At 38.5% G+C, this 16065-nt stretch overlaps 3 protein-coding genes across 3 annotated transcripts in view; 1 reads left to right on the top strand and 2 right to left on the bottom strand.

Annotated features, from left to right (window-relative positions):
* The window catches only part of jhy (junctional cadherin complex regulator), a gene marked incomplete at both ends in the record, with an annotated part of 31474 nt that extends 28040 nt beyond the window's left edge, over positions 1–3434 (top strand). Inside the window, one exon of the mRNA XM_079805226.1 lies at positions 3249–3434. Within this exon, the coding sequence (XP_079661352.1) occupies positions 3249–3434 (186 nt within the window). The remainder of the gene's footprint in view (positions 1–3248) is intronic.
* A 3381-nt stretch (positions 3435–6815) lies between these two features.
* On the bottom strand, positions 6816–8307 carry bsx (brain-specific homeobox; the record flags this gene model as incomplete). Its single annotated transcript, XM_079804975.1, has 3 exons — positions 6816–7055; positions 7158–7348; positions 8055–8307. The coding sequence occupies 3 exons, from the start codon at positions 8305–8307 to the stop codon at positions 6816–6818; spliced, it is 684 nt and encodes a 227-aa protein (XP_079661101.1).
* Positions 8308–10942: 2635 nt separating this feature from the next.
* lim2.1 (lens intrinsic membrane protein 2.1) lies at positions 10943–13888 on the bottom strand (the record flags this gene model as incomplete). The annotated part of the gene is made up of 4 exons (XM_079804867.1): positions 10943–11004; positions 11191–11325; positions 13255–13404; positions 13714–13888. 4 exons carry the CDS (start codon positions 13886–13888, stop codon positions 10943–10945), a joined length of 522 nt encoding a protein of 173 aa, XP_079660993.1.
* Positions 13889–16065: the final 2177 nt, after the last annotated feature.

Genomic DNA, 16065 nt, shown 5'->3' with positions numbered 1-16065 from the left:
CTCATTGGTTCTTGAGGAAGCTCAAACGTGCTGCGTAACACGAGAATGAACCTCATTGGTTCTTGCTGAAGCTCAAACGTGCTGCGTAACACGAGAATGAACCTCATTGGTTCTTGCTGAAGCTCAAACGTGCTGCGTAATACGAGAATTAACCTCATTGGTTCCTCCTGAAGCTCAAACGTGCCGCGTAACACGAGAATGAACCTCATTGGTTCTTGCTGAAGCTCAAACGTGCTGCGTAACACGAGAATGAACCTCATTGGTTCTTGAGGAAGCTCAAACGTGCTGCGTAACACGAGAATGAACCTCATTGGTTCTTGCTGAAGCTCAAACGTGCTGCGTAACACAAGAATGAATCTCATTGGTTCTTGAGGAAGCTCAAACGTGCTGCGTAACATGAGAATGAACCTCATTGGTTCTTGAGGAAGCTCAAACGTGCTGCGTAACACAAGAATGAACCTCATTGGTTCTTGCTGAAGCTCAAACGTGCTGCGTAACATGAGAATGAACCTCATTGGTTCTTGCTGAAGCTCAAACGTGCTGCGTAACACGAGAATGAACCTCATTGGTTTTTACAGAAGCTCAAACGTGCTGCGTAACACGAGAATGAACCTCATTGGTTCTTGCAGAAGCTCAAACCTGCTGCGTAACACGAGAATGAACCTCATTGGTTCTTGCTGAAGCTCAAATGTGCTGCGTAACACAAGAATGAACCTCATTGGTTCTTGAGGAAGTTCAAACGTGCTGCGTAACATGAGAATGAACCTCATTGGTTCTTGCTGAAGCTCAAACGTGCTGCGTAACACGAGAATGAACCTCATTGGTTCTTACAGAAGCTCAAATGTGCTGCGTAACACGAGAATGAACCTCATTGGTTCTTACAGAAGCTCAAACGTGCTGCGTAACACAAGAATGAACCTCATTGGTTCTTGCAGAAGCTCAAACGTGCTGCGTAACACAAGAATGAACCTCATTGGTTCTTGCAGAAGCTCAAACGTGCTGCGTAACACGAGAATGAACCTCATTGGTTCTTGCTGAAGCTCAAACGTGCTGGGTAACACGAGAATGAACCTCATTGGTTCTCGAGGAAGCTCAAACGTGCTGCGTAACACGAGAATTAACCTCATTGGTTCTCGCTGAAGCTCAAACGTGCTACGAAACACGAGAATGAACCTCATTGGCTCTTGCTGAAGCTCAAACGTGCTGCGTAACACGAGAATTAACCTCATTGGTTCTCGCTGAAGCTCAAACGTGCTGCGTAACACGAGAATGAACCTCATTGGTTCTCGAGGAAGCTCAAACGTGCTGCGTAACACGAGAATGAACCTCATTGGTTCTTGCTGAAGCTCAAACGTGCTACGAAACACGAGAATGAACCTCATTGGCTCTTGCTGAAGCTCAAACGTGCTGCGTAACACGAGAATTAACCTCATTGGTTCTCGCTGAATCTCAAACGTGCTGCGTAACACGAGAATGAACCTCATTGGTTCTCGCTGAAGCTCAAACGTGCCGCGTAACACGAGAATGAACCTCATTGGTTCTCGAGGAAGCTCAAACGTGCTGCGTAACACGAGAATGAACCTCATTGGTTCTTGAGGAAGCTCAAACGTGCTGCGTAACACGAGAATGAACCTCATTGGTTCTTGCTGAAGCTCAAACGTGCTGCGTAACACGAGAATGAACCTCATTGGTTCTTGCTGAAGCTCAAACGTGCTGCGTAATACGAGAATTAACCTCATTGGTTCCTCCTGAAGCTCAAACGTGCCGCGTAACACGAGAATGAACCTCATTGGTTCTTGCTGAAGCTCAAACGTGCTGCGTAACACGAGAATGAACCTCATTGGTTCTTGCTGAAGCTCAAACGTGCTGCGTAACACGAGAATGAACCTCATTGGTTCTTGCAGAAGCTCAAACGTGCTGCGTAATACGAGAATTAACCTCATTGGTTCCTCCTGAAGCTCAAACGTGCCGCGTAACACGAGAATGAACCTCATTGGTTCTTGCTGAAGCTCAAACGTGCCGCGTAACACGGGAATGAACCTCATTGGTTCTTACAGAAGCTCAAACGTGCTGCGTAATATGAGAATTAACCTCATTGGTTCTTACAGAAGCTCAAACGTGCTGCGTAATATGAGAATTAACCTCATTGGTTCTTGCTGAAGCTCAAACATGCTGCGTAACACGAGAATGAACCTCATTGGTTCTTGCTGAAGCTCAAACATGCTGCGTAACACGAGAATGAACCTCATTGGTTCTTGCTGAAGCTCAAACGTGCTGCGTAACACGAGAATGAACCTCATTGGTTCTTGCTGAAGCTCAAACATGCTGCGTAACATGAGAATGAACCTCATTGGTTCTTGCTGAAGCTCAAACGTGCTGCGTAACACGAGAATGAACCTCATTGGTTCTTGCTGAAGCTCAAACGTGCTGCGTAACACGAGAATGAACCTCATTGGTTCTTGCTGAAGCTCAAACGTGCTGCGTAACACGAGAATGAACCTCATTGGTTCTTACAGAAGCTCAAACATGCTGCGTAACACGAGAATGAACCCCATTGGTTCTTGCTGAAGCTCAAACGTGTCGCGTAACACGAGAATGAACCTCATTGGTTCTCGAGGAAGCTCAAACGTGCTGCGTAACACGAGAATGAACCTCATTGGTTCTTGAGGAAGCTCAAACGTGCTGCGTAACACGAGAATGAACCTCATTGGTTCTTGAGGGAGCTCAAACGTGCTGCGTAACACGAGAATGAACCTCATTGGTTCTTGAGGAAGCTCAAACGTGCTGCGCAACACGAGAATGAACCTCATTGGTTCTTACAGAAGCTCAAACGTGCTGCGTAACACGAGAATAAACCTCATTGGTTCTTGATTAAACCGCTTAATTAATATGGATTAGTTTTACGATCTCTTTATGAACTTTTTGAAGCAGTGGTAGTTGCGTAGCTGTCAACGGAGGGACAGAAAGCTCTCAGATTACATCAAAAAGATCTTCATTTGTGTTCCGAAGATGAACAAAAGTCTTGCGGGTTTGCAACGACATGAGGGGGAGTAATTCATGACAGAATTTTCATTTTTGGGTCACCTATCCTTTTAATCCATGAATCATATATCTTGCACCCAGAGCGATTTACGTTTGTATATGTCATAATTTATTCCTTTATTGTTTATTATTTATAAAATATTTAAATTGTGGCCATAACCTTCATGTGGATATTAAATTAATTTTTGCAATCTTATTTTGACCAGGCTTTAGAATATGCCAAAACTATCGCAAAGCCCAAACCCCCTCCAAACTCAAAGGACAGACCCAGAGAGCAGCCCCAATATCTGCAGGAAACGGACCCAATCCATCTGGCCACTCTGGAGATGTTGAGACGGCACGAGGATGAGAAACGTGCCGTGGCTCGCTTCAGAACCATTCATGCCATTTAATCTAAAGCCTTTAGAAGCCTCACGCATATACGACTTCTGTCCATTGCACTTTTACAGAATCCTTACTTATCCTAGCTTGAACTTTGTGTGTACTGTATATATAAACAACGATATTTCTTGTAATCCCGCTCATCTGCAAAGCACTGGAACAGGTGTGTAGCGCATAATCCACCGCGGACTGATTCCAGAAACAATTTTTGGATATATAAAGAAATCCGGATTGAAATGCTGTGGGGTTTTGTTGCTTGGCTTTGCATTATCCTGCCATTTTCCCCTTGTTTCAATAGGCCTGTGCACAAGAGCACCAATCTCTTCAAGCACACCTGGATGCACCATTAACCCAGTGTAACGTGCCGTTTTCTGTCAGTTCCCGGCTATTAGTCTGATTATATCCACTTTCGCCTGCCCTTTTCTTTCACTGAGAGAAAAAAATAGGTCAAATAAGGATGACACTTTGAAGCCTCCCTTATTAGAGCCCACAAACTTGTTTTCTGTATTTTAAAGTGATAATTTTCCCCCTAAAACAAGCTCAAGCACCTATTTCTTTAATGGAAGCTTTAGATCGTTATCAAAGAGCTATTTACTCCTATGTAATATTTTAATTAGATTATAGCCTCTATTTAACCCATCATGTCTGCTTTGATACTCTGCGTTTCCAGTGTTAAGCCTCAGAGGCGAGGCTAATAAATGCTGGACCTTTTGAATTAATGAGAAATGTTGCCTTTCCAGACCGACTCTCTTTGCATCTTTTTTCTCCTCTCTCTCTCTGTTTCCTGCCATTGAAATCGGTTAATTGAAGGGGTCTCTCTCAACCGCACATGAAGGAGGTTGAATTAGCATCCCTTTTTACAGATTGGGAGACTGAGGCAGGCTTTGATCTGCGGACAGTGCTGAAGGAGGCGGCAGGCCCCTGAAAATGAGCTGATGGCTCTGCTATTAGAGCAACATGCAGATGCGTCCATGTGTTGCAAAACGCTTAATCTTTTAATTGATCACCTTCCGCACGGCCTATTCTCTTGCAGTGTTTTATTTCCCCCGGCTAAATCAGAATCACGTTTTCAAAACGACATGAATTGCTTTTCAAAGGATGGAAGTGTGCCACATACCCTGTTAGAGTAAAAAAAAAAAGGCCTGTTGCCGTAAACGCTATACAAATAAATGCGAGCAACCCCTTAATACACGTGTTAACGTTGAATGTTCATAGAAATTAATATCTGGTTATTTTACGACACCTGTTGAGTCGCAAAGTATACTTTTAGTAAATACATTTTTTATCAAAAAAGGAGAGCGAATTATGAGGAATGTGTGTGGGTATGGCCAAAAGTTTAAAAAAAAGTATCATTATTTATTTTACACATATCGTGTCAACGACGTTTTCGCGAACAGAAATCGGGGTTGAGTGAATAAGTAACCATAGCAACAGCTTTCGCGATCGCTGTTTGCGTCGCACGGTAGCCTACATCACCTCAGAAAACATCCTTGTTTTATCTCGTTATTATCCATCTTATTTTGCAACGCGGAAGTAAACTATTTTTAAGACCTCCCATTCTCGCCTGTAGGTAAACAACTAGACGAATAACAAAGTGCAGTGAACGGTAAACCCATAGGCCTATATCTGTGCTACATACATGTGTTTTTGATAATTCAATTAAAATATGATAACCGTTAAAAGTTTGCAATATAAAGCAGTACAACGGAATGTTTTTTGTACAGGTAAAATAACTGAAAGGGAATGACACCGGAAGCCAGACACATTCAAGTTACAATGACCGCGCCCGCTCTTTCGTGAAATTGACGGTTGGAGACTGCGCTACAAAGACGGAAATGTGAGTAGGCCTAATAACGAACAAAAATTCTCGTTAAACGAATAATGAATGACTAAACTGCAAAAGGTAGGCCTACATTTGTGTAATTATGCTGCCTTCACGTGCTATCATGAACGTAAATACTAGTTTCCCAGTCAAATTGCCCTCTCAAGTCAAATTTTGAATGCGATGAGCTCGTTATCACGACTTCAGAAGTGGGAAGTAGGACATTTCCGTGAAGCACGTGAAGGCAGCATTAAATGCAGGCCAAGTTTGTTTGTTTTTTTAATTGCCAATACCTATTTTAAATACCAATCCCAGTCTGAGTCAGTACAGACGTTATACAACTGATTTTAACATGTCACATGTGAAGGAATAATCAATAATATATACAATGTGAGTTTACAAATGACAAATTGATGTCTGTCGATTGTCCGAGAACAATTCCAATGTTCTCACCGCCAAACCCACAATACAAAAATATGCTCATCATACATTCGGGCTCAGATCTGCTGCACGGTTGAGCCCAGTATTAATTTAAAGTGACGCAGTCCCATTATTTATTTATATTTATGTATTAAGTCTTTATAAATAATAAGGAAAAGCTCAATAAAGGAATAATACATGAGAAACAAAAAGCAGAGCTAAATCTAGAATTTTGTAGCTTTGATGCAAGCAGTTGTTTATTGACAATCGATGGATTTTATTCCATGCGCTTATTTATTTTTATTTGGCCAATATTACTCTTATTTTGTTAATGTTATTATTACTGTTGTTATGTGATAACCAGGACCATTCGTTACTCTGTACTTAAAAATACAAGTTTCAAAAGGGGGTTTTCTCTCTCATTGTGAAAAACAATAATAATCCAAAGAACTGTTTCCACTGTAAAGAATATTTTGTGCAATGGATTCCAAGGATGTTAAAGGATCTTAACCATCGATGACAATAAAGAACCTTTATGTATTTTAAAGAGTGCAGTGCTCGAAATTGTGATAACGCGCAGCTTTCATAAATTTAATGAAATGTTGAATTCAAAAGCTTTCAAAGCACAAAGAAAGAAGACGCAGCTCGTTTAAGAATTGTCTTAGATAATTCACTCAATGTACATCGTTTATATACATTATTTGTTATAACAAATGACAAGTCACAGTTTTCGAGTTCATAAATATGTCAGTCCACGTGCCAAACAACCAATATCGTCCCGCGAAAGTGCTGAAAATGTAAAATGTTACACTTCAATTGGAATGAAAATTAATTGTTACATCTCTTGAATGATTATTTATCAAGTAAATATCATAAATCTATTTACAGTCAGTACATTACGTACCATTCATTCCACATTTACAAAAATGCTCGTCAGACACAAATCCATGTGATAAATGATAATAGTAATAATAATAATAATAATGCTGAATACACACGCATCATTTTTATGTCCTTCAGCTGTCCAAAAAAAAAAATCTTAAGCGCTTGAACAGTAGATGTTTTCAAAATAAAAATTAAAAAAACTATATATAATTTCCTATCTAAAAGATTGTAATTAATATTTGTGTTGCTCGTGGGGGTGATAATACTAGAGTAAATGTTCAGGAGAGCAAATGTCATCTTCAATATCGACATCATCTTCATTGTCGTCCAGCGTGTATCTGTCCGGGCTCATGCCGTTTTTACCGTCTGTGCTTTTCTCGTGCATTTCGCTCTCGCTCGTGTTCTCCAGCGATCTGTCGACATCAGTCGGGGTTTTCTGGTCGTCTTGTGTTTTCCTCAGCTGCTTTTTATGCTTCATCCTCCGGTTCTGAAACCACGTCTTTACCTGCGTGAGGCAAACGATGCATAAGCCTTAATGAACTCTCATAAATCGGATGCGAACACGGATAAGATCTTGGAAATGTTGAACCGCGTTTAACGCCATTACCTGTGTTTCCGATAGACTGAGCGCCGTCGCCAGCTCCACGCGCTCAGGTGTGGACAGATACCTCTGGATCTCGAACCTCTTCTCCAGTCCTGATAACTGTGAGTCTGAGAACACTGTTCTGGCCTTTCTGCGTCTGCAGTGCTTCCCTGGTAACTCCGGATGATGCTGGAATAACGCAGGCATCTGCATTCCTTTGGCATGGGAAACATATTGATAATCTTTAATACATATTCGTTAATATCTTGCAGCCTTATGTTTATATTTCAACTGCTTTTAAACGACGCAAGTGAGTTAAAATATAAGTTAGAAAAAATATTTTAAAACATTTTTTTTTTAAATAAAAAAATTAAATAGATTGGGGAATTTTTTTTTTTTTTTTTAAATCGATAGATGATTTAATAAATAAAAATCATACAGTAGGCCTATCAATTACAAATAGTTTGTTATTTGGTACATGGTTCTTTAATCTACGAATATCACCTTGTATTGTAAAAAATACGTACAATTGTTACCATGGATGATTTTTTTTCCTACCATTAGAAATAATTCTATTAATAATTCTAGTCATTGGGGCAAACGTCAAATTGATTGAACCAATTTTACCACATGAATTACATTTAGATGAACTAAATGTTAACCTAAATTTGCAGAACAGCCCTATTTTTTCCACTTTACGAATTTACTAAAAAATGAAGAGTTTATGGAATGCTTTTTAATATATTAACTGGCATGTAGGCCTGCGTGATTTTTAGATGTTTATCGGTCATATCTTCCGCTCATAGACACACAGACAAGAAATGCAGCAATTTGTGAGCACCATTAAATGCACAAAAACGCGGTCATAATATGCATTATTTCGTCACATAAATGTTTGAATGGAAAAGTAGGGCTACTTACCGGATGCGAAAAAGTACGGATGGTGTTCGGGTTTGTGTAGCGGGTGATGCGGATGAGGAGCCAGGATCGGCGTAGGCATAAGGGGATATCCATACTCTAAAAGAGGCATCCGGGAGGCAAGAGAGTTTGAAAAGGGCGAGGGAAACACCTCTCGCAAAGGTTTAGGCTTATGTAGTAAAATATCTTCAATGAAGAACGACGTTGACCTTTGAGTCGGCATCTGTGGGACCGGAGATGTGTAGTTCAGATTCATTTCAAAACTTTTTATGTAGAAAACACGGGCAATCCGTGAGGCTTAAGATGCCAGACAAAACAAAATCACTCGGTTGGTCCCAGTCTTCAGGACTAAAGCGGAAACGTAGTCTCGTTGGCAACCTGTGCACGCCGCTACAGGTACATTACTATTTATCTGGATCGAGACTGACAGCAGCAAATCAGGAAGTAGATTAGCACTCAGCCAATAGCGAGACGGCTGGGCGGAGGATTGAATGAGTTCTTTATGGATTAATTATGCAGGGGGCGGGAGGAGCGGCCGGGTCGCTCCCCGTGGTGCTGAAAAAGCCTCGCTACAAGAGCCCTGTTCCCGCAACAGTCACTCAGACATAAGCCTGCACTTTCACTGTACACTGGCTTAAAAGGCGCGTGGACCTGTCAAGAACCTTAACAAAGGACTAACACTGGCTGATAGCGTTTAAAGAACTCCGAATAATGCACGGCATGCACCTGTTACAATCCATTTGAAGCGTCTGTTACGACCGTTACAATTTAAATGGTCTCCGCCGGCTCTGATTTAACAGTTTGTTGGATTATCTCAAAAGTTTAAAATGACCCAACATAAGAAATAATTGTGGCTGGAATAAAACGTCTGTATAACGATGTATATTTCTTCGCGAGTTCTGTAGGCCTATTGTTAAAATAACCGAATTAAAATAATACATTAAAAAAAAAAACAATCACGTGTTTATTTAGGCTACACATTTGAAATTGTTTACAGTGACTCGGTATGTCAGTTGCGACCGTTACTATTTAAATGCTTGAGTTGGATTAACTCAAAAAGTTTAAAATAGCGCAACATAATTAATTGTGGTTGGAATTTAAAGAAACTTGTTATAGGCTTTATTTTAATCAGTTTCAACTTGTGTCTGTTACGAATGCTATAACGAGCATTTATTTACTAAAAAAAACGAATTAAATAACACTAAATAAAAAAACAAACAATCACGTGTTCGTTTAAACAACGTTATACATTTGAAATGGTTTTCCCCGCCGCTTCTGTCAGTTACGACCGTTAATATTTAAAATTTCTTCGCTAGCGCGGCATGGCTAACCCTGAATTTTGTCTAGGCTATAGCCAGAAAAAACTTTAAATAACCCAACAAAACAAACAATTTATGGGGGGAGTTTTTACCAATCATAAAGTTAACCGCTTAGCAATTTAGTGAAAAGGTAAAAAGCTATTTTCTAACAGACCTGCTGAAGTAATGGTGTTTCGTGGAGAACTGTCTGTCGCTCTAATGTCTTTTTTTCTTGGTGAGGGAACATGTATGCTGTGTGTGGTAGGCCTATAATTTTGTATTATTATTTCATGTTACGGTACAGGGCAACAGGGCTTCTATGAATTGGGATTTAATTGTAGATATTGAAATCTGCGAGGATACAAGTGTGCTTCAGTTCCGTCTCAACTGATGGAGCGGTAATTTGTTGATATCGTGTTGTCATCACATCTGCAATCACGGGGGCTAATGGCAAAAGTGTTTCATTATTGGCAGAAGTCTTGCAGCAATGCTATTAGGTAATTAGGTTGGATGTTAGAGCGAAAGTAGTAATCCTCGACCGCAGGATTTCCATTTGATCAGATGGGTTAGAACAAATTAATTACTGGATTCAATTGGTCATGAAAACAGTATTCCTGCGAATATGAAACATGGCTTCATTAGTAGGCCACTACGAAGAGACGAGATCCTCGAAATTACAATACATCACAGTTGCTCGGTTTTAATGAGTTTCGAGCCACCCTTGAACGCAAGCAATGGTCTTGTTTGTCTTTGTAGTCTACAGTATACAGCTTTTTGTTTTGTTTTAAACTAACCATTTTGTGGGGTTTATGGCCAAAGCAAGGAAAATTTGCCATATATTCACAAACGTAATTTATCTATTGAAAACAAAATAAAATATCGATAAAAAATTATTTCGTGCGCTGTATGCAAATATTACTGATTTTTTTTTGTTAACTGGCACCTGCTAACGATTCACGGAAACTACTTGATTTTATGGCAAAACGCGAAAGTAAATGTACTAATGGTGATGGAATCGCCTTTACTTGAGAAGTCGATAGAATCCGCACCCATGCAGAGGCAGTTAAGCAGCTTTTAATAGCCATTTAATCAAGTGAAATTGGGGGACAGCACGCCATGCGTCACACCTAAGTGGTGCTTTTCTGTAAGAAGCTTGTGGCATTAGCTCGCGCATCTTATAGAGCAGTTTACCTACTAGACCAGCTTATTGTGGAATGCCAAGTCCTTATGTATCCTAAAATATAGTTTGATACTTTACTCACACGAAGTACCATTAAAAAGCTCGAAAATGATCTGATCAATTAAACACAACCACTTGTATTCTACATGGAACCCCGTTGTTTTAAAGAAAGAAGGAACAAAAGAAACACATGAATTGAAGGAGAAATAAGGAATTATATTATTTTTTAATGTTTTTTAATTTGATTGTCCGCCAGTTGATTTGTGCAGCTTTTCATAATATAGACAGAAAAAAAAAGATTGTAAGTGTTCACACAGTTACACATCTTTATTTAAAATTAGCTTTCTTCTTTTTTTCATGACCTAATGATGTTTCTAAAGTGGCTTCCAATATTGGTGATAAAGCCCAGTCTTCTAGTGAGGATTCGAGTTTCTGGGGCATTCATGCATCCGGTATGCGCACATATAGAAAATACCTAAATAAAGACAAAAACAACCACATTAATTGAAGAAGAAAAAAAACAGTTTGTGTTGTTTAGTTCAGTATAAACCCTTCACAAAAGCAATTCACCTCCCTTAATAATATTAGTTGAGCATGTATAATACACTACATTCAAATATTTTTATTTGAAAAATACAAACGACTAAAGTGAAACGACTACCTGAAAAGAAAGTGAGCACAACAGACACCCAGCCAATGATGTAAGACCAGGAGAACCTCCAGTTACCATAGCGTTTACCATAGTAATTTATTGTGACGCCCGTGTACACAGCCATGGCCAGAAACACAAAGAAGCCTTGTGGGGAAAAAGGAGAGAAGCAGGATTAAATAAAAATAAAATGTGATAAAATATATCTTTTTAACACTACATCACAATTTCCATGCTCCACAAATTGCAGGTTAGTTCACCCAAAAATGAAAATTAGCCCATGATTTACTCACCCCAAAGTCATCCTATTGGTGTACATGGCATTATCTTCTCTCGCAGTTCCAAATGCTTACGCTACGTCTGACGACATTGCACACCAGTTACGCTCATCAGATGTAGCGTAAGCATTTTGAACTGTGAGAGGCGCTACACTTTTTCTGTAGGTTGAATACGGAAGGCGATTAACCGGGAGCTATATCATTTACTTTATAAAGGTTTAAATATGGATATTTTTCTTACACAAACGTCACTTCGCTTCAGAAGGCCTTTATTAACCCCCCGGAGCCATGTGGAACAGTTTTATGATGGATAGATGCACTTTTATGATGGATAGATGCACTTTTATGATGGATAGATGCACTTTTATGATTGATGGATGCACTTTTATGATTGATGGATGCACTTTTATAATGGATGGATGCACTTTTATGATGGATAGATGCACTTTTATAATGGATGGATGCACTTTTATGATGGATAGATGCACTTTTATGATGGATGGATGCACTTTTATGATGGATAGATGCACTTTTATGATGGATGGATGCACCTTTATGATTGATAGATGCACTTTTATGATTGATGGATGCACTTTTATAATGGATGGATGCACTTTTATGATGGATAGATGCACTTTTATGATGGATGGATGCACTTTTATGATGGATAGATGCACTTTTATGATGGATGGATGCACTTTTATGATGGATAGATGCACTTTTATGATGGATGGATGCACTTTTATGATGGATAGATGCACTTTTATGATGGATAGATGCACTTTTATGATGGATAGATGCCCTTTTATGATTAATGGATGCACTTTTATAATGGATGGATGCACTTTTATGATGAATAGATGCACTTTTATGATGGATGGATGCTCTTTTATGTTGGATAGGTGCACTTTTATGATGGATGGATGCACTTTTATGATGGATAGATGCACTTTTATGATGGATGGATGCACTTTTATAATGGATGGATGCACTTGTATGATGATAGATGCACTTTTATGATGGATAGATGCACTTTTATGATTGATGGATGCACTTTTATGATGGATAGATGCACTTTTATGATGGATAGATGCACTTTTATGATGGATGGATGCACTTTTATGATGGATAGATGCACTTTTATGATGATAGATGCACTTTTATGATGGATAGATGCACTTTTATGATGGATAGATGCAGTTTTATAATGGATAGATGCACTTTTATAATGGATGGATGCACTTTTATGATGGATAGATGCACTTTTATGATGATAGATGCACTTGTATGATGGATAGATGCACTTTTATGATGGATAGATGCACTTTTATGATGGATGGATGCACTTTTATGATGGATAGATGCACTTTTATGATGTATGGATGCAGTTTTATGATGGATAGATGCACTTTTATGATGGATGGATGCACTTTTATGATGGATGGATGCACTTTTATGATGGATAGATGCACTTTTATGGACTTCAAAAACAGAGCGACAGTCACTCCCATTATAAAGCTGGGAAGAGCCAGGACTTTTTAAATTTAACTCCGATTTTATTCGTCTGAAAGAAGAATGTCATAAAGGATGGCTTGAGGGGGAGTAAATCATGGGCTAATTTTAATTTTTGGGTGAACTAACCCTTTAATTATAATAGCAAAACAATAACATTTCTCAGATTACATGCACTTGCAAACCCTTACAAAATATCACATTTGAATCAGCATTTAAATGATGAATTCTCTCAAAACGTTCTCATATTTCAATATTTAATATAAAATAAGAAAACGCAACTTACATGAGATGAAGAACAGAATGCCTGCAGCAAAGCTTTTATCAAAGCGGTCAAAGGAAGAGTAGTGGATGAAGGCCATAATACCGATGATGATGCCAAAGAAGCAGGCCAACAGAGACAAGATCATGAACGCTCGTGTAGCATCCCAGTATGCTGTGAACACACACACACACACACACACACACACACACACACACACACACACACACACACACACACACACACACACACACACACACACACACACACACACACACACACACACACACACACACACACACACACACACACACACACACACACACACACACACACACACACACACACACACACAGTCAGAAGGTCAAAGGCCATGTTAGCTTGTTTGTAATGGATAATGAAGTCAAAGTGGAATTGAAGGTCTAGGGATTAACAACACGAGTCAAATGTGCATGTGTGTCTCTGCTGGACTGTAAATCTCACCGATGCCGTCGGTGTGTGTGAAGCATTTTCCCGGCGTGCAGTATCTCCACAGCCCCTGATGCATGTAGTTGTTTGAATGACGGTACTGCATCCAATAATCTGTTGCTGTGGAAACAATCAGGAGTATATTGCCCACTCCTGCACAAAACAGCCCTCCTCCCATGAAGCTGTACATTCTGCACCTACAGACAGACTAAAAACAAAAGCGCACACACATTTAAACACAAGCACACATGCATTAATGCACACACACACATAGGAAGGTCGGGGTTGCGTTAGCATCAGGGGACTGGTGCGGACTCCTCTCAGTAGCGCTGCACTTCACTCAGAGGCATGTAAGTGTCTGTAATTGCATTGTAATGAACACATTACTTCCTCTGAGTGAGCTGAGAGGTCAGTATCAGGAGGCTACTCGCCCGCCCGCTCTTCTGTCCAGGTTAAGCCTAACAGTTTCCAGGTGAACTGGCTGGAAGACATTTAGTTATTGTAAATAGACATCAAGTTTTTGAGGGTTTTTTTCTTCTTCTGTGAATTGATGTGCTTTAAATTCCTCTTGCTGGGGTGCAATGTACATTCATTGAAATGTTGTCAAATATTATCTCGATGTGAATATAATCACATAATCATTCATTTTTCAGTATCATGGACACAAATAAAAAGAGATTGAGGTTAAAAAACACCATTCAGTAGAGGGCGCCATAGTTTCCCTTTGTAATTGGTTAACAAAAAGCATATTTTGTACACTATTTGGTAACTTGTTGGTTATTTGTTTAGAATGAAAAACTGAAAATATTTTTAAAAAGTCATTTTTATTTAATTAAGGTACACTATGTAACTTAGTCCAAATATAAGTACTCCAAATATATATGCGTGCCATAGTGATTTATGACGAGACAAAAACACGGTTTGGGAGATGATGTACTCGCTCATTATGTACATTTTGAACAAAAAAGTTACACAGTGTACCTTTAAATGAAACGTTTAAAATCATAAAACGTCCCATTTTTATAAAAACATTTTCTAAATTAGTGTAACAGTTTATGCAAATTGACAGTCTTTTAATAATAATAATACCATATTTGGTAACACTTTATAATAACTACACGCTATGAAGCATTAGTTAAGCATTAGTAAATGGTTAATTCATCATTTGTAAAGCATTAATAGGCAGGAAGTTTATAAATACAGCTATAACTGCTTTATTCTTGATTTATAATCTATAATGTGTTTAATAATTGTATTTTCATACTTTATAAATTATCAATTTATCATTTTATCATACAAACCAGTTATTTAGGAGTTGTCAGTGGTTCATCGGATCATTTAGAAAGTGTAAGTAAAGGATTAATAAACTATTTAAATGTACTTATTCATCTTATTATTTAATAGTTACTCAGTGTGTTAATAAATGCTTTATAAACATGTAATTCATGATTAATTCAGGAAGTTATAAAACATTTACTATTTCTGTGAGCTCATCTAAAGCGAGGACTAGTTATGCCTCGTAAAGCTTTTACAAAGGCTCAGTTTTCTTCTGCACGGCTGTTCTCTAATGTTTTAAAGTTAGTACTGTTTTGACACTGCAAAATATTTTATTATATTATTATTGTTTTACCTAAATTGTATTTGTTTTGTATAAGTTGTATTTTGGCACTCCTGTAATCCACTGGTACATTTTTATTCAGCAATGTTTACACTTTACATAAATGTATTTTTATATCAGATTGCAGAGGCTTGGTTTCGTTTGACTGCAGTTATGTTTTCTGGCGGTCTTCAGGAATATTACTTTCTATGACATTGAAGAGGTTTAATTTTAATTTTATATTAAGTTACTACACTACAAAAAATGTTGGGCTAAAAACAACCCAAGTTGGTTTGAAAATGGACAAACCCTGCAGTGATTGGGTTGTTTTAACCCAGCGATTATGATTGGGTTGTTTTAACCCAGATATTGGGTTATTTTAAGCAAACATTTAACCCAACCGATGGCTTAAAACAACCCAATTGCTGGGTTTGTCCATTTTCAACCCAACTTGGGTTGTTTTTAACCCAACATTTTTTTAGAGTAGTTGTACAGTCTCCATTTTTGCATTTTGAAATAAATATTCCTCTGTGTTGTGTTTGTTTCCTTTTTATGTTCCAAAGAGAACTGAGCCTTTAAATCTCCTTTGTAAAAGCTTTACGAGGCATAAATCTCACTTTAGATGAGCTCATAGAAATAGTTTACCGACAACTAGTAAATGTTTTATAACATCCTGAATGAATCATGAATTACAGTGGAAATTCATGTTTATAAAGCCGTTATTAACACAGTCAGTGAGTAACTATTACTATATGTCTAAATAATAAGAT

This window comes from Gobio gobio (assembly GCF_949357685.1).
Source record: "Gobio gobio genome assembly, chromosome: 22".
NCBI classification, from domain to species: domain Eukaryota; kingdom Metazoa; phylum Chordata; class Actinopteri; order Cypriniformes; family Gobionidae; genus Gobio; species Gobio gobio.
Note: the sequence above shows the minus strand (reverse complement) of the source record. Positions and strands in the feature narration are given on the sequence as shown.